The 23097-nt window shown below is 62.2% G+C and overlaps 1 protein-coding gene across 1 annotated transcript in view; it reads right to left on the reverse strand.

Annotated features, from left to right (window-relative positions):
* Positions 1 to 1402: 1402 nt before the first annotated feature.
* The window catches only part of FBRSL1 (fibrosin like 1), a 74789-nt gene continuing 53094 nt past the window's right edge, over positions 1403 to 23097 (reverse strand). The window contains 15 exon segments of the mRNA XM_077159518.1: positions 1403 to 3572; positions 3574 to 3628; positions 5996 to 6200; positions 6578 to 6661; positions 6845 to 6922; positions 10532 to 10661; positions 12186 to 12257; positions 12425 to 12454; positions 12650 to 12718; positions 14366 to 14416; positions 15044 to 15270; positions 15440 to 15508; positions 16011 to 16183; positions 16381 to 16711; positions 18931 to 18976. Of these exon segments, the coding sequence (XP_077015633.1) occupies positions 2700 to 3572; positions 3574 to 3628; positions 5996 to 6200; positions 6578 to 6661; positions 6845 to 6922; positions 10532 to 10661; positions 12186 to 12257; positions 12425 to 12454; positions 12650 to 12718; positions 14366 to 14416; positions 15044 to 15270; positions 15440 to 15508; positions 16011 to 16183; positions 16381 to 16711; positions 18931 to 18976 (2493 nt within the window). The 3' untranslated portion in view covers positions 1403 to 2699.

Genomic DNA, 23097 nt, shown 5'->3' on the forward strand with positions numbered 1-23097 from the left:
CTGCGGGCTGTGCCCACGTGGACATGCTGTGCTCCACTGCACGGTGCTCCCCACGGGCTGTGCCCACGTGGATGGCAGGCAGAGCCCCCACTACAGGAATGGTGCCTTCGGGAGGCTGCTCAGGGCACTTGCTGGCCTTGGGGATGACTCCACAGCATGGGTGCTGGGAGTCCCTCTGGGGGCACTGCCCGACAGGACATGGGCCCTCCCCTGAGGTGCAGCCAACCACGCCCTCTGGTTTCTGACTCCACACAGTACCCTGGGCTCCTGAGTGGTCTTGGTCAATGGTGGACCCCAAATTGCCCGCCACCCTCCCCAGATTTATCTCCTAGGTGGTTCCCAGAGCCCTGGATGGCTGGTGGGGCCTGTGCTGCCCTCTGCTTCTCTTCATCGCCCCACACTGCTCTGCAAAGGTCCCGGCTATGTTGGGGGCTTTTAGGAGTGTCTGGGACAGAGGGAGGTCCAGGGCAGAGAGGCAGGGCAGGGGGCAGAGGGGCCTCAGGGAAGGTGGGAGCTGGGGCGGGGGGGGGGGTGGCCTGGGGTAGGGGTCTCCCAGGGCAAGGAGGCCAGGGGCAGGGGGCTGGGCAGGCTCTCCACCACAGCAGGATCAGGCACCCTCCCCGTCACAGGCGCTGCGGCACCCACTCCACAGGAACACGGTGGCGACAGGGCCGCTCCTGAAGTTCCACTGGGACTGTGGCCGCGACAGTGCGACGGGAAGGCACGGAGGCATTCCGACACCTGCCCTGCAGCTCGGGCAGAGACCTGGCTGAGGTGAGTCACAAGAAACTCTTGCGGAGAAGCCGGTGGCTACAGGTGCCTGGACCGTGACCTGTGGGCATGGGGCGGTGCGTCCCCCGACACACCCCGTCACAGGAACTCTAGGGCCGTGGTCAGGCCTAAACGCCTACTGGCCTCGCTCCCATGGCTGCCCTCTCCCAGGACTCCCAGGGCAGTCCAGCCTCAGCGTGGTGGATGGGGTTGGGCGCAGCGAGGGCAGTGGGCCCCTTGGGCTTGGCCCTAATGGGCAGGCAGCTTGGCTCTCTGGCTACTGCCCTCGAGTGTGCAGGTGGTGACAGCGCCACAAGAAAACCAAGCAGGGAGGGGGACACGGCCCAGGCGGCCACTGCTTAAGCGTCGAGACCGAGGAAAGGGTCCTGGGTGACGTGAGCCTAGGACCTAGGACCAGAAAGGCCACTGCACAAAGGCTGGAGGAGCATGTTCCGCAGGGAGCACTGCCCAGAGGCTGGGCCGTGAGGGGCAAGGGTAGGGTGGCCAGGGGGGCAGGGGGGCCAGGGCGGGATGGGGTACAGCGGGAGGGGTGGGGTGGGATGGGGCGGGGCAGGCCCTGCAGGGGTGGCACCTCGCCCACCCTCCCCGCCACACAGAACACTCAACCACCTTTTCCACCAACATCAAGGCTGTATTTGTCTTCACTGATTGACATGGGAACAGGAGGTTTAAAGAAACCCAAGTCCACAGTGCAGAACGGGGTTAAGAGACAGAGGAACAGGGCAAGCAGCTGCCAGTGGCGAACCCGGCTCCATGCCCCGCAGAGACAGGCCCATGGACGCCAGAGAACGGCGCAGGCGGGGGGGGCCCGGGCCGTGCACGCACAACCGGATACCGAAAGGAAACGGGCTGAGGAGCTCAAGGGTGGGTGGACACTGAGCAAACATCTGCCGGTGGCTTCACGTGGGGGAGAAAATATACAAAAGGCGACTTTCTGTCGTCACCCGTTGGACTCCTGTACTTGTAAAATCCTACCTGCCCGGTGCACAGAGCCCAAGGAGAACACTGCACAGCAAGCACAAGGGGCAACGAAGCCGCTCTTGCTGCACTGGGCGGGGGTGGCCACGAGCCTGTCCAGGCGCTCTGTCCCCGGCGAAGGGGGCTGTGCCCGCAGGCCCGGGACCTGAGGCCTTGGGGCTTGCATAGTTGAAGTATAGCTGCTGCAGTTAAACTTTTGAGTTTTTCCAACTGGCAGCGAGTGGGTTTTCTGTGACCATGTTAAACAAATAACCAGAGAGGTTTCTAGAAACCGTTTTTATAAAGTCTACTATGTTAGGAATTTAACACTGTGTTTATATTAATAGGTTATTTACACTTGTCTCCTCTGTAGTTCTTCTTGTTTTTAAAATGGACTGAAAAAAAATCCTCTTACACGTCTGCATAATAGAATAAGGCAAAAACACAAAGCTATGTACATTATTATTAGCCATTTCAATAGATTTCTATAACTTGGGTTCCAAGTACCGAGGGCGGCCGGGGGAGGGCCTGAGGGGCCTCACAGTGCAGTTGGACAAAATGACCGTTTTTTTTTCGTCCATAAATAAGACAGAGAAACCCTGGGGCTGTGGGAGCAGAGGCCTTCAACTCCGAATTCAACTAAAGACCAAAAAGCAAAAGCTTTTTTTTTTTTTTTTTGGTTGTTTCTTTGAAAGATATAAAGAGCACAAAATAAAATAAAAAAAATACAAATCCATTAAAAATGCCTATCGCCTTTGGGAAAACAATGTACAAACTTGAAATTTTTCTCCAATAACCTCTTCTCAGGCTCAGAAAACAAGAGATGGCCTCCAGAGAAGTGACTGTTACCTTCCCGGGGCCCCAGGATTTACGGGCCGCATGTGAGCTCTGTAAGCTGCGCGCACCGCCGTCTCCAGCCGTGCACCTGGCAGGGGCAGTGGGCTTGCCCGCTACCGCGCCTCCACCTCAGGGGGCTTGCGCGAGGGGGAGAAGTCGCGCGCGTCGCTGGGCCCGAGAGGCGGAGTCCTGTGCGGCGGCGGCCGGGGGGGCGTGGGGGACCCGCCCGCGGCCACCAGGGGGGGTGGCGCGCCCATTGCGGCGGGGCCGGGTGGGGTCCTGACCAGCAGTCCCGGGTGTGGCGCGGCGGCCGCAGGCCCGAGGCGCGGGCAGTGCGGGGCGCCGAGCGCGGGAAGGAGCGCGGGGCCATCGGGCGCGGGCCCCGCGGGGGGCAGGTGCGACGCGGCGCCCAGGTGCGGGGCGCGGGCGCGCTCCAGTTCGTCGCGGCGCGGCCCCCGCAGGCGCTCGGGGCTGTGGTCGTGCGGCTCGCGGTCGCGGTAGACGCGCTCGGGGGGCTGGCGGCGGGCGGCGGGGGGCGCAGCGGGCGGCGGGGCTGCGGGGCTGGCGCGCCGGGGCAGCTCCAGGCCGCAGTAGGTGTCATGCACGGGGTCCCACACGAAGCCCGGCGGCGCGCCCAGGTGCTCGCGACCCGCAGAGGGCCCCAGGCCGAGCGGGAGTGCGCGGGGCCGATCCGGGCCGCACCCCGGGGGCTCGACGGCCGCGGGCAGCGGGGGCTCGCCGTCCTCCCCGCGCTCCTCCTTGACCTTCAAGTCGCCCTGGAGCGGCGGCCGCGCGGGTTCGCGGCCCAGCAGACCGGCCAGGCGCAGGCTGTCTCCCAGGGCTGCCTTGGCGCCGTTCTCCTGCGGCCGCCGCTCCCCGCCAGGGTCCCTGGCCGGCGAGGGGCTCTCCTTGACCCTGGGCTCGGCAGGGGGCGGCTCGCTGTGGCCACCGCGGGGCAGGAGGCTGCTGCTGGGGGGGGGCCCCGGGGGGGTCGGACGCCGGCGAGGCCCGGCTCAGCAGGCGCGTCTTCTCCAGGACGTCCCTGGGGGTGGACAAGACACGGACACGTCACCGGGTGCCAGGTCCCTCCGGAGGTCCCCAAGAAGCTGCTGGCATGTGCTGCGGGCAGGGGTCCCTTTAGCACCCCCCTGTCCTGCGGAGTTGCTAGCAGAGTTGCGGTCAACACGGGTGAAGGCCCGCCCCCGCCTGCCCCCTTAAAAACTGAGAAACAAACTTCGGAGCAGTGCCATGGTGGGCGCGCAGGGGTCCCTGGAGACCCCACCTGCAGGAACTTTGTGGGGTGGGGGGTGTCTCCTCCTGGACCCCACTCTGCTGGTGTGGGGGGGGAGATCTCACAGACACAGCTGTGCTCCCCCTGGGCTGTCCTGGGTGTCCAGCCTCACAGGCTCTGCTCTGGCCTTTTCCCTCCCAGACAGGATGGTCTCAGGACATGTGACCCAGAAGGCCCCCCTGGGTGCAGGGGGGACTCGCGGGTTGAGGAGGCGTCCCTCCTCTTGCATTCTCTGCGCCCGCAGGACATGGCGGGTGCTCGCTCCTTTCGCCCTGCCTACGTTCGGCAGGGCCCTCGCCGGGACCTCTCTTTGGTGGGAAGTTTCTGAGTATCGAGTCAGTCTCTGTACTGCTATGAACGTGCTCAGTATTCTTACTTCTCCTTGGAACAGTTCAGGTAATCCACGTGCTTCATTAGAATCTTCCCCACTTCATCCGGCTCATCTAATCTGCCGACACAGCTGCGTGCAGTGCTCTCTTACAGCCCGCTTTGGAAACAGCAGAAGTGGCATCACAATTTTTATCTGATTTTAGTTATCTGTCGTTTTTCCTTTGCCAGTTCAGCTAGTTTTTTGTTTGTTTGTTTGCATGGGCAGGCACCAGGAATCGAACCCAGGTCTCCGGTATGGCAGGTGACAACTCTGCCTGCTGAGCCACCGTGGCCTGCCCTGGTTTATTATTTTTATTGATTTTTTTCAAAGACCAACTTTCTGTTTTATTCTCAACTGTGTTTCTATTCTTTATTTTATTTATCTCTGCTCTAATCTCATTTCCTTCCTTCTGAGAACTGTGGAATTCTTTTGCTCTTCTTTTCCTAGTTCAAGATGTGACGCTAGGTTGTTAATTTGATATTTTCTGCTTTTGAGTACAGGCATTCACAGCTGTAAATTTCCCTCTGAGGGCTGTGTTCACTGCATCCTCTAAGTTTTGGAATGCTGTGTTCATTTTTATTCGTCTTTAAGTACTTTCTGATTTCCCTTGTACTTTTTTCTTTAATCCACTGGTTAAAATACACTGTTTATTTTCCACAGATTTGTAAATGTTCAAGTTTTGTTTCTAGTATTGATTTCACTGAAGTCGGAGTGACTTTGCGTGAATTCAGTATTTGTAAGTGTGCCAAGCTTCTCCTGTGCTCTCACAGGTGTGTCCTGTGGTGCAGTCCCGCACGCCTGAGTGGGGTGAGCCCTGCTCCTGACACAGGGTGTGGAGGTGGCTGTGAGGTCTGGTGGCCAGAGAGGGCCCCCCGCTTCCTCACTGCTCTTGTGTAGATGCTCCATCCATCACCGCAGCGGGGGCACTACATCACCAACTGTCAAGGCACAACTGTTTCGCCCTTCAATTGTCATTGTCTGCTTCATTTATTTTGGGGCCCTGTTTTTGTCGTTTTAAATGTGTCCAGTTTCATACAGACATGCAAATGCCAGCACTCCCCCAAAATAGACAAGTGGGGCCCCTGCACCCATCCCTAAGCAGAACAGCCCCCTGGGAGGTAGCGGGTGGGGGGACCCCTGCTCTTGGCTGCCCGCCCTCCTACCCACACAACGCGCCAGGACTCCCTGGAGGACCTGCAGGCCCCGGGGACTGGCAGATGCAGGCCCGAGCGTCCAGCCCAGAGGTGTGTGGGGCTCAGTGCATGGCCAGGTCCAAGGAGGTGCCCCCAACAAGCTTATTAAGGGAGCACTGCCTGATTCAGGGGCTGCACTGCCTCAAGGCCTCACCGTTTCCCCTGGGCTCAGATGCCTCTTTTGCCCCCCTGGGGTCCAGCCTCCCCCCAGCAGCCAGGGAAGGCACTGTGCATCAGACAGCCTCCCTCCCCTGCTCAGACAGCCCTGAGCCACGGCGTGTGGGAACCCATCCAGACCCTCCGCATGGCCGGCCCTGCCCGTGGGTCTAACCCACCCACCCCTGCTGGCCCCTGCCACGGTGCTTTGGCGCGTGCTGCTCGGCCTGTGGCTCCTGTGCTGGGGTGGGGGTGGGGGGAGGTGCTGGGGAATGGGGGTCCTACTTTTTCTCCCGGCCTTCCCCAGCCCTGCTGGTGCAGTCGGGCCCCCTTCCTCCTGCCCCAGGGCTCAGCACAGCCCTGGGGCACAGGTCCAGATCCTAGGCCGGCCCCACTCACCACTCTTGCTCCTCCTTGCCCTTGTCCGGCTCCAGGTCGTGGTTGGTGAGGGCAGAGATGCGCTCCACGTCCACAGGCTTGGGCCATGGTGGTGGCGTAGGGAACGAGGGCGGAGCCCTGTGGAGCCGCGCCCAGGTCTCGTGGGGGCTGGGCAGGCCGTGCAGCGCGGCAGCCTCCTTGGGGGTGAAGATGCTGCCAGCTGGAGCTGCAGAGGCAGAGGTGGGGGGCATGAGGCCAGCCCGCGCTCTTTGGTTGGCCCCCCAGGGTCCCCTGGTTCACTGGCCGGAACTCAGGCACACACTGTGAAGGTCTGGGCACCTGGGACACAGGCCTGGAGCTCCCAGAACTGCAGCACAACAGGCTGGGGTGGTCTTTGGCGGGGGGGTGAGGGGGGTGGGTGACATGCACAGGCAGTTTGGGGAGGGTTGTGCACATGTGTGTGGAGGGGAGAGGAGCTGTGCACATGGGGGGGCTGTGCACATGTGTGGAGGGGAGAGGAGCTGTGCACACGGGGGGGCTGTGCACATGTGTGGAGGGGAGAGGAGCTGTGCACACGGTGGGGGGGGTAAAAAAATCACTTACTCAGCGCATGGCTGCCCAGGCCCCCGAAGGCGTTGCTCCCCAGGTTCCCAAGGGCCCCAAAGGTGCTCGATCTGCTGAAAGAGTCTGCAAGGGCATCTGGGGTCTCAGGGCCCAAGGGTGGCCGGCCCCCTCTTATCCCTCACCATGCCCCAACCCCCTGCCAGCTGCTGACACAGGGGTCTTCTCCCCACCCACTGCTTTCCTCCCAGCACGAGGTCTGCCCAGGAAGGTGGCAGGACTGCAGTGACCTTGGGGGCAGGCACCTACCTGCCAGGTGACTGGTGGGCAGGAAGCTGCTGTGATGGGCTGAGGGTCCGAATGGGTGGGTGGCAGGATGGGCGGCACCTGGTGGGGTGGGGTACAGATGACAGGGGGCCCAAGAGGGGAGGTTTCTTGTGCTCCCCCATGACTGCAGCCTTGGATCTGGGCAGCCTGCAGTGCCTTCTTTGGGGAGGGGAGAGGGTATCCACTTTCCTCCTGGGTCTTTGCCCTGATGCTGGGGGAAGCATGTGGCTAGGCTTATTCATCCAAGTAAGAAGCAGAACTTAAGAGTGCTGGGAAGGGAGCCCCTTTCCCCAGGTATGGTGCTGTCTCAGAAACTCAGGTGGGAACAGGGAGGGAGGTGCTGGTCACAACAGAGCCGCCGGGAGCAGAGAGCCAAGCCGCAGGGAGAGCTGCAGCAGAGGCCACGGCACAAGGCCTGGGTCAAGCTGTTCCTGAAGCTGTAAATGGGCTGGTAGCTCTGCACTGCTGACCACGTGTGCTGACGCAGATTACCTCCCACCCCCGACCGTGGGCACAGGCGGAATGCAGGGAGCTGTGTCCCTCGGGGCACACCCCCCTTCCCTCCCGATGGCAGGGTCTGTATGGGCCAGCAGGGGCTCCTGTCAGTTACTCCCCGCAGGGGAGCCCCTCCCCACGGTGCCACATCCGCTGTGCACAAGTGCCCTGCTGCAGCTGGCTGGGCAGACACTCTCAACTTCCAATCTTCTTGAAGCTCCCAACTGGAAATTTAAAACCATACTTTTAAACAACTCACATGGCAGAGAAATCAAAATGGAAATTAGAAAACAGTTTGAGCTGTGGGCTGAGGAGAACAGTGCTCCGGCCAGACAAGGGGCAAGCCAGCAGGTGGGGGTTAAAGAGCTCAGCCCGCATGGACAGCAGAGCAGAGACAAAGGAGAAGGCGCGAGGGGACCACCAGGTCAGAAGCTGTTTCTTCTGGAATGGTAATAGAATCAGACAAATCTCTGACAAGAGTGGAGGGGGAGAAAAAGAGAGAAGACGCTGCTGACATGACTCGGAGTTCCTGGGGGCCTAGACGTGTCGCCTGTGAGCGGAGACATGCCCGGACTGGTGTTAATAAAATTGGAGCGCTGCATGAAATCAAGTAATTACCAAAAACATTCCAGTATGGGCAGGGGCCCTGTGGCTCCCACCTCCAAATAAAAACATTCAAGTAATCAAGTGGGCCTAGGAAGAAACAGAAAATGCAAACAGCCTCATACCAAAAAAGAAAAAAGAGCATTGTTTAACATGGGCCAGGAAAATTAAAATGTGGGTTCTGACTTTATGATTTCAGTGTTAGGAAAATCCTTAGAAAATTCCCCAACCAGTTTACGGAGGCAAACATACCCCTCCTGACCCAGCTGCACACAGACTGCGCAGCGACAGGCCTGGCTCCCTCGGGGAGGGGGTCGGGGACAAAACACTGGCAAAGGGACTCCAGAAGTACAGCCTACGCATCAAGACCAAGTCGCTTTTCTCCCAGGAATGCATGATTTTTTTTTCCAGATTGGTTTTTAACATTAGAATGTCAGTTTGTGAAGACAAATACATTAAGAGGTTAACGGAGAAGAGCAGTACGGTCAACTCAAGAGATGCAGAAGAAGCATTTAGAGTGCAGCACCGAGGGCTGAACTCGGGATCACAGCAGGAGCAGAAGGAGCCGGAAGGGGCTCTCAGATCCCGCCACCGACGCAGGCCCCGGCCGGCGAAGCGGAGAAGGAAGGACAGTGCCGTGGCTGGAAATAAAGAAGCGGAGTCCTCTGCACCTGCATGCAGACAATGCTGTGCAAAAGCCACAGAAACACACACCAATTTACAGGCAAATCACTTGTGCTAATAAGTAATGATGCAGCCAGATCACGAAGGCAGAGAGTCGACATGGAACAGAGAAATGAACACTCAAAACCGGTGTGCATGTCTGTTTCCTAGCAACAGCCCATCAGGAAGTGAAAACTGAAAGCGCCAAACCCAGAACCAACACAAAACAGCCCGCTTGCGGGGACACTTATAACACAGGGACCCAAAGAAAAGAAGGGAAGCACCATGTTCCCAGGGAGACACCCAAAGGCGTGGATGCCGCCAATCCCAGTAAGCCCCGGCAGTGTGCTGGGTGGGACCGACACGTACATTTAAAATTCACGGGGAAGAGCAAAAAGCGCAGCAGCTGTTGGGACTGTGAAGCTGGGCAGGGGCCAGAGCATGCAAGGCAGCCCGACTGAGCAGGACAGGACCAAGCAGAAGAGGTCCGAGCAGGAGAGGGTGGGCTGAGCTCCAGGGCCCTGCCTGGCTGGGAGGGGCTGCAGGGGTTGGGGGAGGAGGCAGGACTCTAGAGTGGGGGTGGGGGTGGCTCAGGCTCAGCTCGGTCCCCAAAGGGTCCAACCGGGCAGGCGTCAGGTGACCTCATGCCAGGTGCCATGGTGGCGTTCTGGCCAGGGGCAGGACCCCTGATTTCTAAGGGGCTCAGCTGGCCAATGACCTGCTGCGCAGGCTGGGGGCGGGCCGGTGGTCAGGGCAATGGGCTGGGGCTGGAAAAGCCACGATGCCTGTGAGGCCAGTCCCCAGCATCCAGCACTCAGCATGGACATCAAGACATGGTGGCCATGGAGGGCAGCCATTGGAGACCAGGCTGCGGGGGTACAGGGCTCCAGCCAGAGCACAGTGGGCAGTGGATGCCAACTGCAGGGAGCAAGAAGTGGACAGGTGTGGGGAGCAGATTGGGGCAGGGGGACAGGACAGGGTGCAGGGGGTGGACAGGCACTTACCTGACCCCAGGCTAGGTCCCTGGCCCCAGGCTAGGTCCCCACCCCCACCCCTCGACTGCCCAAGCAAATCGCTGGGTCTGTGCTGCCCCCTTGCCATCCTGGGGCCAGGAGCTGTGGGTTGCACTGGACGCACCTGCCTGAACGCCCGCTACAGCCCTGGGTGCCGGGGTCCAAGCGCGTGCTGGGGGCGCTGCCTACACGGGCCTCCCCTGCCCTGCACTGGCCCTCATGTCCACCCACTCTGTGATTTTCACTTTGGGTCCTTTGGCTTGAGGGCGTCATAGCTGTGTATCCGGGGTGTTCTCTGAGTAAATCCCTGAGCCTGGGGGGGTTGGGGGGCTGATGGCGTGTGGCTGGGGCTCTCAGGCAGTTTCTTGCCGCTCAGAGAAAATCTCCACCTCTCCTGGAGGAGGGGAGCGAGAAAGGGAGAAGAAGCCGGCCTTGGCTCAGCACACTTCCCCAGAGAGAATCTCCAGGATGGGGCCAGGGGCAGCAACCAGCATTCTTCAAAGCTCCAAGGCCTGAGGCTCAGGCGAGGACACCGAATGTGGCTTCCTAAGTGTCCAGCAGCCCCGGTGGGGGAGCTTCATGAAATAAGAGGCCTGGAGAGAAGCCAGCAGATGACGCCATGTTCGCCATGTGCCCTTATAGTGGAGAGAGGAACCCTGAACGTCGCTGGTCTTCTTGAACCAAGGTATCTTTCCATGGATGCCTGAGGTTGGACATTTCTATAGACTTGTAATTGGGACACTTTCATGGCCTTAGAACTGTAACTAGCAACTTAATGAATTCCCTTCTTTAAAAGCTATCCTGTTTCTGGTATACTGCATTCCGGCAGCTAGCAAACTAGAACACCCATGCTCCAGAGCCCCCAGCAGGGACCACTGGGGCTGACCCAGCTTACCAGTGCTAGAGAAGAGGGGCCGGGCGAGCTCCTGTGGGCAGTGGAATCCGGCCAACACGCCCGGTGCAGGGGGCCGGCCAAACAGGTCCAACTTGGTGCCCACCTCGAGCTTGTGGGGGTCCAGCTGCATCTGCTGAAAGGGACAAGGCGGGTCACAACCCTGGGACACCCCCTACAGGGGAGGTACAGGCATGGTGGGGTGCCATGCCACAGTGCCAGGAGGGTGAGAGCCAAAAGCACCTGTGCCCTGGGGATAGATGCGCATGGGGGAGCAGGTGTGCCCTGGGGAGCAAGTGTGCCTTGGGGAGGTGTGCCCTGGGGAGCGGGTGTGTGCGTGGACAGTGGGTGTGCCCTGGAGAGCAAGTGTGCCTTGGGGAGGTGTGCCTTGGGGAGCGGGTGTGTGCGTGGACAGTGTGTGTGCCATGGGGAGCAGGTGTCTGCGTGGACAGTGGGTGTGCCCGGGGGAGCAGGTGTCTGCGTGGACAGTGGGTGTGCCCGGGGGAGCGGGTGTGCCCAGGGGAGGGGTATATGCTGAGGAGTACATGTACAGCCAGCCCCAGCGTCTCACTCCTGGGACCCAGGGTGTACTGTTTGAAAGAATGTATGGTCCCTAGAAAAGCCATGTTTTAATCCTAATTCCACTTTGTAAAGGGGGCCATTTCTTCTAATCCCTATTTAGTATTGAATGCTTGAAACTAATTAGATCATCTCCCTGGAGATGTGATTTAATCAAGGGTGGTTGTTACATTAGATTAGGTGACAATATGTCTCCACCCGTTCCAGGTGGGTCTTGATTACTTTACTGGAATCCTATAAGAGAGGAAACATTTTGGAGAAAGCAGAAGATTCTGAGAGAGCAGAGCGGAACAACAGCCACAAGAAGCAGAGTCCACCAGCCAGTGACCTTTGGAGATGAAGAAGGAAAACACCTCTCGGGGAGCTTCATGAAACAGGAAGCCAGGAGAGAAAGCTAGCAGATGACGCCGTGTTCGCCATGTGCCCTTCCAGATAAGAGAGAAGCCCTGACTGTGTTCACCATGTGCCTTCTCACTTGAGAGAGAAACCCTGAACTTCACTGGCCTTCCTGAACCGAGGTATCTTTCCCTGGATGCCTTAGATTAGACATTTCTATAGACTTGTTGTAACTGGAACATTTTCTCGGCCTTAGAACTGCAAACTTGCAACTTACTACATTCCCCTATTTCAAAACCTTCCATTTCTGGTATACTGCATTGACAGCTAGCAAACTAGAACCCAGGGCTGCCCTGGAGTGGGCAGGGACTCCACGGGCAGCCCTGGCGGCCGCACTGGGCGGGAGTCCCACTGTGGACACGTCCCTGTGTCACTGCAGCCTGGTCACCCCGCCCTTGCCCTGTGTGCGCAGCCCCGCGCTGCTCTGAGCCGAGGGGCCCGACCCACCCCTGTGCCCTCCAGGGCCCACCTGCACACGCACACACCCAACAGGGGTCCTCTCCCCGGCCCCTGCTTCGTGCTCTCCCCACTTCAGCCCCCATGGCTTCCAGTGGGCTGAAGAAGCCCAGTGCGCAAGCCCCTTGCCCGGCCCCCGCTGCCTCTGCCCACCGCACCCTGCACGCCCAGCTGCCCCTTAGCCTGCGGAGCCCCCAGCCCCTGCGCGTGAGGGTGGCCGCCTCACCTGGGTCTTCTGCTGGTGGCGGTGGATCTGCCACGCTATCTGCACGTGCACCGCACACCACCTCCCTGGTTTCTGCCACGAGGAAACCGTGCTCAGGGAGTGCCCTCAGCCTCTGCCCTTCCCGACCCCACTGTCAGGTGCCCCAGGGGAGAGGGGACACACCCAGGGACCCCAGCCCCGCCCCACCTGTGCATTTTCTCCTTCCCAACGAGACATGCTCAGACAACAGACACACTTACCCTGGCTGCTGTTCGGAACGGGTCTGACACCTGTGGGCACACATGGGAGAGGAGGTGTCACGGCTACCTGCAGGTGGCCGAGCGCAGGGGAGGGGATGAGGGTGGGAGGTGGACACTGCCAAGGCCCCTTCTGCTGCCCCCACAGGCCCACAAGGCCAATGTCTCCACCTCCCGGGAAAGGACAGGACAGGCTGCTGGAGGCACAGGTGGGCCATGCACACCTACCCTGGCAGCTTTCTGGAGAAAGGTGTGCACGGCGCTGGTCCGGCCCGTCACCTCGATTGGGTTTGACGTCTAGGGGGTGGGCAAGGGGGGTGAGTGTGCAGAACCCACAACACAGAGAGCCCAGCTCCACCCTCCCGCAGGGCCCACGTGCCGCCAGGGGCAGCCCGGCCCCTCTCACCGGGACCACCACGCCCCACTGCAGGGGAAGGGACTCAGTGCCGACTCCCCAGCAGGTGCGGGTGCCAAGCAGGGCCTGCCCTCGCCAGGAGGCCTCTGTGCCATGGTGGCGAGCAGCCGAGGGGAACAGGGAGAGCCAGGGCCTGAGGCTGAGCACACAAAGGGGCCCAGTGGAAAAGAGGATTCTGGCGGCAGCAAAGGTGGACACACTGGGCTTCCCCACCACGGCAACCCAGCTCTTCGGGCTCCTTCTCTCCAGGGAAAAGCCATGGGGGCCACACCTGGAGATCAGGCCCCCGGGGCCCACCCCTGTTGCCCCAGCTGCATGTCTTGCTTCTTCTGAGGGCCTCGGTCCTTTCCTGTGCCGTGAGCCCAATGAAAACAGGACCCTGCGAGAAGTTCTTTATGGTGAAATGCCTCAGGAGGGGCCTCCATCCTGAGACCGCCGGGAGAGCCAGGGTACGTGAGGACAGTGGGCGCTGAGGCCCTACCCGGGAGCGTGGGAGCCACACGTTTAAGCCCACCCACTGCCAGGGAGCTCTGTGCCCTCGGCGCCCAGTGTCGCTGGTCCAGTGAGCCCAGGGCACAGTGCCTGGTGCCTCAGGGACCTGACTGCCTGCCTGCGGGATGGGGCGTCTTCCCGGCTCTCGCCGGCTTCCCAGCCTGAGCTGAAGCTCCAGAGACCCTGGGCCACTGTGGCGGCCAGAGTCCTGTATCCAGGGCCAGGTCATTGCTGGCCACTCCACGCAGCCACCCTTGAGTGGGTCAGAGCACAGGCCCAGGGTTGAGTGGCGGCTCACCGAGGGGCACGCCCTGGGTGTCCTGCAGGATGGATGGAGGCTCCCGCCTGGGCCCCGTCCCCATCCCCAGCAGTGTCCCTGACCAAGGAGGGACGAGACGACACGAGGTTTAAAGTCGCTCAGAGGACGGTCCTCAGGCTGCTCCACGGCCCATGGACATGGAGGGACGGACCCGGGCCCACCTGCTGCTGGGAGGCCGGCGCCGAGGCAGGGGTCCCAGCCAGGGGCACTCCATTGGGACCACTTTGCTGCTGCTCTCGGTGGGGTGCTTCCAGCCCACCTGTCCCCCACCCCAGGACACGCTAACCCCAGGTCTGCGCAGGCCCCCCAGAGCCGAGCCCGCCCCTGCTGGGGGCAGCTGGTACCTTGGGCTGGAATGCACCCTGCAGGGACCCGAAGGGGCCTGGGTGTGGGAGCAGGGTGGGCATGCCGGGCACGGCAGGAGGGTAGGATGGGAAGAACTGCAAGAGAAGGGGAGATGTGCGTCTCAGGAGTGTGGGATGAGGAGGCTGCGCCCCTTCCGAGAGGACTGGCTGTCCCTGCCCATGGGGTCCCAGGCCCAGGCACCCCTGCCGGGTAGGGGGCTGCATCACTCTCCCCTCCACGGCACTCCCTGCCAGAGGGCTGCACGCAGCCATGGGCAGGGCTGGGGAGGCCCGGTTCCTCCCATCCACACCCTGTGCTCAGGGCGGCCAGGCCCTTGCTGCAGGCCGAGCACGTGGCCACGGCTCACACTCACGCTGGAATGGCGGAAGTAGGGGCTGTCCAGCTTGGGGGCATACTTGTCAAACTGGAAGAGAAGAGACGGCGAGTGAGGCCTCCCCAAGCTCAGCCGCTGCGCTCCGCTGGGCCCAGGCTGGGCTGCCCCTGCCAGCCAGGCCAAGCCGAGCTCGGGACGCCGCCGTGGCCGCAGCCCGCCGTCCCCACGGCCCTGAGCCCTGACCCTGACACACAGGTTCCCGCACAGTGCCACTGTGGAGCGGGGAAGGGGCCTGTCTTGCCAAGAGGGAGCTCGGCAGTGGCTGAGGGAGGGCGGAGGCCGTGGACACGGTAAGAGGTGGGCGCAGAGCCCAGGGGCTGCCAGCGGGCAGCCAAGTCCAGGCAGGAGTGGAGGCGACTCCACCCAACAAGGCCACTGGGCTTGTAGGACGTGGCCTCGGAGGCCCGGGGACCTGGGGGGCGGTCCAGGGTCCCTCTGGACCCCTCGGACCCACCTGGGCCTGGCCTCGGCCCTGGCGTCCCCCTGCAGAGAGACACTGAGGCGCCTGCCCATGCTACAGGGAAGCCCCGCCCACTGCACCCTGCGGCCGGCCTGATGCGTGCGTGCGAGCGTGTGCGTGTGCCTGCCTGCCCGCCTGGGCCCGCTGCAGCCTGCGCCCCCCGCCCCTGCCCCCCGCGAGGCCCGGGGCCTACGCACCGGCGGGGGTGCGGCGGGCGGCACGAGCGGCGTTGGGGGCAGCCCCGCGGGGAAGGGGGCGAATGTGTGTGTGTGCTGGTGCGTGTGCTGGTGTGTGTGCTGGTGTGTGTGTTGGTGCTGATGGAACTCCGCCCGCAGCCGAGCCCCTGGGCCCGGGGAGGCCGCGGGCCGCTCTGCGCTCTGGACCAGAAAACGCGTGTTCAGCTCTTGCCTGAGCAGCTGGTGATCTACGAGAGAAAAGAGAGAGAGACGGAGAGGCACGTCGGCCGCGGGCTCCTGGCGGGGCGAGGCGGATAGTCACCTGGCACTCCCGGTTTCGGCAGGCCAAGCCGTGGGGGCCGCTGGCCACGGGAGGACTCGGGGGTGCAGGTAAGAGGGGGGCCTGTGGCCAAGTACCAATCAGAATCCCCGCATGAGGCTGGCAATACATGATTGGTTGGTGGAATGAGACCAACAGGCTGGCATCTAAAGGAAGAGAGAACATGGTGAGCCGCCCTGCCCGCCCCGCCTGACCACCGGGGGTCTGGGGAAGGGGTGGCTGCAGCAGGGGGCCCGCCCTGTCACCCAGACTGGGGGCCCGCCGAGCCTAAGGCTGTGCCAGCGGAGCCGAGGGGAAAGAGGGGCCCTGCACCCCCAGCCACAGAGCTGGGGCACGACCCTGGGGTTGTGAAATGGGGGCACGGGAAGGTGCAGAGAACCCGGGGGCCGGGACGGATGCGCCCCACACCCTTCGGCAGGCCGGGCCCACTGCATGAACATGCGTGGGGAGCCCAAGGCCAGGCTCCCGAGCAGCTAGCGGGTGGCTGGGCCTGCCGGCCAGTCTCCGGGGAGCTGCCCGGGTCCCCCCTCACTGCCCGCCTGTTCTGGAGAAGAGCGGCTGACGGCAGGACCTGGGCACCGGGAGCGATGCCCGGGGCAGGGCCCGCATGGGTGTGGCTCGGGGTGACCGTGGAGCCCGGGGACCTACCCGCTGGGTGTCCTGGGAGGACCAGGCCGTTAGCAGAGAGCGCGGGGGGTGGGGGCAGTGCCGGGGGCGTGGCGAACATGGCCGCCGCGTGGTGCTGGTGCTGCGCCTGTGACCGGAGCGCCAGGTGCGAGGTAGAGAGGCTGGGGCCGGGCAGGGCCAGGGTGGGGCACGACCTGTGGGGCGACAAGGACACGTGCTTCAAGGGGCCTGGCCGGCGCCACTGCTACACATGCGGGGGGCCGGGTGCACGCAGCCTGCCCCGCGGGTGCCCCAGGCTCCCGTGACCCCCCTCCCCAGCTCCCGTGGTCCCCCGCAGGGGCCCCTGGCTCCTGAGGACCCCCACTGCCCCCCCCGGCCCCCCGTGTCCTACCTGAGGCTGTGCAGGCCGTTGGGGGTGGCCTGGCTGTGGCCCGGAAAGGCGCCCAGGGAGAGCGGCCCGTGGGTCGGGAGCGGGGCGCGGGGCTGGGGGGGCGTGGGCAGCAGCAGAGGCTGCGGGGTGAGGCGGGGCAGGGCAGGGACTTCCTTCTTCACCAGGGTGCTGGCCCGGGCACCTGGCAGGGGCCCCGAGGAGGGCGCACCAGCAGCGGCGGGGGTGGCCAGCAGGAAGGGCGGCTCAGTGCTCAGCTCGCTGCTCCGCTCCAGCCCCGAGACCCTGGGCACAGCCGGGGCCGCGGCCTCCCACCCGTCGCCCTGCGTGGGGCCTGTGGAGAGAGGGCGTGGCAGGGCGGGCATGGGGACGGTGCACCCCACGCTGCACCCTTAGGCGTCCCCCATCCTGGGCCCCTGCCCCTGTCCTCTCAGCCCACGTCACCCACTCCCACCCATGTTTGCTGGGGCACGGCGGCTCAGCTGGGGCTCAGAGGTGTGAGCCCCCCAAGGGCCTCACCAGCACCCGCGGCCCTCCTGACGGAAAGCTTCCACAGTGCCCCCGTGCCGCCCAGCCTGCCCACGTCCTTCTGGCCCACTAACGCCTCACGCGGTCCTGGACAGGTGGCAAGGGCAGCTGACAACCACCCCCCACCTGCATTTACTGTAAAAATGCTCCAGCCTGCGCGCGTGCTGGGAACCTTGTAAACTGTCCAGCTGACACATCTTCTCATCCCAGCCTGGCTGTCCAGCTGCCCCTGGCCCTGCCCTGCCCCATCCCCTCCTCATGCCCCCAGGTGCCTGTCTGCCCCAGTGGGCGCGAAGGAGCACCCATGCAGCCCGGACGTCCCATCTATCTGCAGGCCAGAACAAAGTAACAGAAGGCTAACAACGGGGGCTGGGCAATGGTGACCGCACCCCTGGGTGCACCCCAGGCCCCATCTGTCCTCTTTGTCCAGGGAGTTGTGCCCTGTCCCCACCAACATCTATTCCAGCTCCAACTCTTATCCTGGGGCAGGCTCCACCCGCCTTGGCTGGCTGACCACCCCCATCTCCATGGTTCAGGAATGCTGACCCCCTGCCGTTCCCCAACCCCTCCCCTGCCCTCCTTTCCTCTTCTGTGCTCCTCCACGCCCTCCTGTGCTCCCCACCCCTCCTCTGTGTTCCTCACTCCTCCTCTGTGCTCTCCACCCCCTCCTCTGTAGTCACCACTCCTCCCCACTTAGAGAATGGATCTGTCTCCTCTTTCTGCGTCAGCTTCTCTGACCAGGTGCCCCTCCTGCGTGCACCCACCAGCCCTCGTCCAAAAAAGCAATGAATGACCCTAATAGAGGAGGCTGGGAGCTGGGCTGAGCCCCACTTGCAATGGCAGGTCTGCCCCTGCCCCAAGGAATCACCCACCGCCCTCCTCCCCAAGCAGCAGCTGACAGTCTCCCGGCTGGGCACAAGCCCCAGCTTCATGCTCTCTAGCAAGAGGTGAGTCTCCAGCATCTGAGGGCCATGGTAGGCAGGCCCGTGAGAAGCCAGGGGTCCAGGGGGTGGTGGGCCAGCAACGCCAGGGGCTTCCAAAGTGAAGGGCAGTGTAGGACCACAGAGGAGGAAAAGGGCCTCATGCCTCCGCTGCCTGCAGAGGGGAACATCTGAGGACACGGCTCATCTGCCCCCCGCCCCTGACCCCTCCTGAGAGAACCAAGGCGGACTGGAGGCGTGAGGACACCCCAGGGCTCTGGCAGAATGGAAGGAGGGAGAGGAGGGATATCTCCCCAGTGGGGTTCACCCCAACCCTGCTGGCATCAGGGCAACTCAACTCCCTTTCCCTGGACCCTGCCCCAGGGCTGCCAGCAGCTCCCACCTGCCCGCAGTGACCAGCCCAGCTCAGCTGTGGGGATTAGGGCTACTCTGATGCTCTCACATGGAACTCGGGCTTCCTGCCTCAAAGGCACACAAAGGCAGCTGTGGCCCCAGCTCTCAGTGCATGCCTGACACACTGTCCCATTCAGGCCTGAACCTGCCCCATGGAGGCCCGTTTCAGCCGAAGGTCAGAAAGTAGGAAGCCCAAGGCTTCCCTATGGAGCTGGGCTCTCCTCGCTGGACCTCGGGGCAGGAGCCCCGAGAGCCGGACACACAGAGGCCTGCAGTGCAACACTGACTTACTTGTTCCTTGGGAGAATCAAGGCCATACCTGCCCCTCTGGAGCCCCCTCCAACCAGCTCCATCTGAATGCAGGGGCCACATGAGCTCTGCGCTCAGCCCAGCATGGCAAGACCCTGGGTGCTCTGAGCCAGGAGGGGCCGGGGACATGGATCGTTGCCACTGCCCGACACCGTGTGCAGCGGGAGGCTCACCCAGCCATGCACGGCTGCCCACGCCCACCCACACCCAGCCATGCTTGCCTGGGCACACGTTCCCCATGCATGCCCACCCACCCTCACCCCTGCCCACTCGCCCTGCCTCCCCCTCCCCTTGGGGACCAGCAGCGGGTCTCTGTCACCAAGACAACAGAGGAAAGCGCGGCCGTGTGTGAAGAGCAGGGATGGGACAGGGCCCTGCTTACCTCTGTCGGCTGCCGGGGCAAACAGCTTCTCAGAGCCCACAGAGGCCTGCAAGAGAGAGCAGGGTGAGGGGCCCAGGAGGGGCAAGAGGGTCCGGACACAAGCCAGCATGCCTGGGCAGGCTCTGCACCACAAGGGGATCGGAGGGAAAGACCTCCCAGCACCTCACATGCGCGGTGGGCACACACACAGGCCTGCACACCATGGTGTGTGGGGACCAGGGACTGCCGACCACTCCTCAGGAGCTGGGGGCTCTGGGGCCGGCCGGCTGGGAGGGGTGGGGTGCGAAGCCCTGCACCTCCCTCTGGACCAGCAGCCGGGGGTGTGGGGGAGCTGCCTGCTCAGGCAGGGCGGGCCTGTCTGCAGGGGCAACTCTGGGGCTGTCCCGCCCAGCCACCCGTCCCACCTCCAACAGCCTTCGGGCCAGGGCGGGGTGGCCCAGGAGCACACTGGCCAGGGAAGAGGGCCAGAAGAGCTGGGCTGGGAGGAGGCTGCCCACCGTGCCCACCAGGCCCACCGTGCTCCTGGTCGCAGCCTGCCTGGCAGGTGGAGCCGTGAGCCCTGGAGGCGGGCTCGGGGCAGTGGCTGCCCGCGCTGACCCGCAGGCCGGCTTTTCGGCCAGCTCCAACGGGCCGGCGGGAGAACGACACGGCGGGAGCATGGGTACATGTGCCGTGTCATGTCCTGCAGGAGGAGCTGGGCCTGGGGGGCGGGTGGGAGGCCAGAGAGGACTTTGCTGCTCCTCTCAGACTTCACACTTCTAGGAAGGAAGGCAAGCCCAGGTGCCCCAGGAGCCACGGCATGGCAGGAACTCAGCCCCGCGGGGCTGCTTACGGCTTCTGGGGCAAACCGGACCACATGGGTGGGGTCGGCGGGGATGGCAGGCCACTGCCTCGGGGTCAGGCACAGCTCCCCACCACCTGTCCCCTCTCTGCGGCAGGAGTCGTTACTCCTCACAGCAACCGGAAAATAAAAAATGGCCCCACGCTGGACAAACTTCCAAAATCTCATGTCCTATTCAAGATTCCACATACTTATGGTGTTTAATTAACCTGTCCATGTAAGTTATATTAGGAAATGTCCAGTGTGATGCCCTGATAACCCCCAGAGGGATCTGAACACTGAATAAAGAAGTATTTGCTAAGTCCCCTTGAGGGAATGGTTAGAAAGGGGGAAAATCCAACTTCCTCATTTGGAGAATTCCTGATATTCTCACAAGCAGTGGGGACAAGCAAATCAACAGGCCAAGTCCTCAGTCTTTGGGTTTGTTCCTATGAAACTTATCCCCGCAAAGGACAGGCTAAGTCTACTTGAAATTGGGCCCAAGAATCACCCCCAGAGAACCTCTTTTGTTACTCAGATGTGGCCTCTCTCTCAGCCAATACGACAAGGAAACTCACCACCCTCCCCCCGTCTATGTGGGACATGACTCCCAGGGGTGTGGACCTTCCTGGCAACATGGGACAGAAATCCTAGAATGAGCTGAGACTCAGCATCAAGGGATTGAGAAAACCTTCTCCCCCAAAAGGGGGAAGAGAGAAATGAGACAAAATAAAGTGTCAGTGGCTGAGAGATTCCAAACAGAGTCGAGAGGTTATCCTGGATATCACCTTGTTATCCAAGATGTAGTGGAGAGGCTGGCAGGAACTGCCTGAAAATGTAGAGCTGTGTTCCAGTAGCCATGTTTGTTGAAGACGATTGTACAATGATATAGCTTTCGCAATGTGACTGTGTGATTGTGAAAACCTTGTGTCTAATGCTCCTTTTATCTATGGTATGGGCAGATGAGCAAAATATATATGGATTAAAAATAAATAAGTAATGGGGGAAAAATGTTAAAATAAATATAGTAGACTGAAATGCTAGTGATCAATGGAAGGGAGTGGTAAGGGGTATAGAAAAAAACAAGGGAAACAAAGGCTAAAATGTATTGGGTACATGGAAAGACGAGTAGTCAAGGAGAGGGAGGGATAAGGGGTATGGTATGTATGAGTTTCTTCTTTTTTCTTTTTCTGGAATGATGCATATGTTCTAAAAACTGATCATGATGATGAATATACAACTATGTGATGACATTGTGAGCCACTGATTGTACACCATGTATGGAATGTTTGGTTTGTATGTTGTTTATCAACAAAAGAAAAAAAGAAAAAAAAGAGGCCCTGGCCACAGGCAGCTACAGAACCCACACAGGACACGTGCAGCAGCCTCCCCTCCAGCCGCTGGGCTAGGGTAGGATGGAGAGTGGGGCAGGGTGACCCCCTCCACCTGGGGTGTCAGCGCAGGGCCCCGTGACCCTGACAGGACGGTGTGCCCACGCCTGGAAGCTGGCGCTTTCCCGGGCCGCGCAGGGGCAGGCGTAGCGGGACAGGGGCGCCCGAGGCCCCTGCAGGGCTGGGTGGGTCAGCTGTCGACCGCGCTGGGCACAGAGAGGCACACCGCATGAGGCAAAGGCAGCCGCCCACCCAGGAGTGCATGGAACAGCTGCGCGCAAAGGCCCGAGCGCCCCCACCGGCACCGCCCAGGGACACACACGGAACAGCTGTGCGCAGAGACCTGAGTGCCCCCACCGGCACCGCCCAGGGACACACACGGAACAGCTGTGCGCAGAGGCCCGAGCGTCCCCACAGGCACCGCCAGGGGCGCACACGGAACAGCTGTGCGCAGAGGCCCGCATGCCCCCACCGGCACCGCCCAGGGATACACACGGAACAGCTGCGCGCAAAGGCCCGAGCGTCCCCACAGGCACCGCCAGGGGCGCACACGGAACAGCTGTGCGCAGAGGTCCGCGTGCCCCCACCGGCACCGCCCAGGGACACACACGGAACAGCTGTGCGCAGACGCCCGAGCGTCCCCACCGGCAACGCCAGGAGGCAGCCAGCGCTGCTGAAGGTGAGGTCTCTGCACATCGGTCAGAGTGCGAAAAGCCCATCCAACCCCCATGGCCTGGCCACAGACAGACGTCCGTGCGCTGGCAGAGAGTTCCAGACAGCCCACGCGCACACGGGCCCTGCACAGCTTGGGGCTGTCGCATGTCAGCGGGTGGCAGGCACCCTGCTCGCGGGAAGGCAGTGCCAAGACATGGACTTCAGACATCAATGCCTCATGGAAGACCGGCTACGACCCCCAGTACTGCCGGGAGGAGGCCCTTTCTGAGCAGGTCACTAGAGTCAGACCCACAAAGGAAGTGGACTGAGGAAGTGGGACATGTGAAAGCCCGAGGCTTACACCACAGCCAGCACCCCCAAGGCGGGGGGCTTCCTTGCTTGCCCCAGCACTACCCCACAGGGCGCAGGGTCAGCAGGAAAAAGGGGGCACCCCTGGGAGGGCCGTGCAAAGGCGCAGCTGCACCTCCCCATGCTGCACGACTAGGATGGCTCAGGAGCGGGGAAGCTGCACGTGTTCAAGGACAAGTGGATAAACAGGCTCAGATCCCGGCTCTCTAGGGGTTCAAGTTAACGCCACCTAAGGACGGGACAGGGCAGGGGCGCCCTGAGAGTGGGACAAGGCAAACTGAGTGTGCATGGTGAAAAGCTATGCTGTCTCTGAGGTGAGGGGTGAGTGGTGGGCAGCTTGTGCAGACCCAGGAGCAATGGGTAGGACAGCTCCACACTCACCAAGGGCAGGAGGCTGAGCATGCAGGGCACGGGGTGGGGCCTCAGGGCCAAGAGGACTAGCCCTCCTCCCAGAAGCAGGCTGGGTGCAGTCCGGGGCGGGGACCCCTGTCCACCATAGCTCCTCTCCCAGCAGCACCACCTCAGCCCAGGAGCTGTCGAGTGGGCAGCTGTCCTCGCCCCTTCTTGCTTGCTGGTTTGCACACTTGGGGGCTGCACCCCAGGGTAACCCCCAGGCCCTGGCCCTGCTCTCACAGGCACCTACCTCCCTGCTCGCAGTTGCCCCCTGCCGGAGGGGTCGTGACCATGCAGTGGGGATCCAGGGGCAGTGGGGTGAGGACACTCTGCAGGAGTAAACTGCCAGCAACACGACCGTCTCAGAGGGAGAGATACATGGGGAAGGGGAGCACGATGGAGCCGAGCAGGGAGCAGCACAGACTGGGCAGGAGAGGGCAGCCCACCAGACTGGGCCAGCCAAGGGGGTAATGGGCCAGGACCTCAGGCTGGCTGAGGAAGGGCGTCAGCAGAGAGACGAGGCTCGAGGCCTTCGGGTCC

The sequence above is a fragment of the Tamandua tetradactyla genome, chromosome 5 (assembly GCF_023851605.1).
Source record: "Tamandua tetradactyla isolate mTamTet1 chromosome 5, mTamTet1.pri, whole genome shotgun sequence".
Classification (NCBI taxonomy): domain Eukaryota; kingdom Metazoa; phylum Chordata; class Mammalia; order Pilosa; family Myrmecophagidae; genus Tamandua; species Tamandua tetradactyla.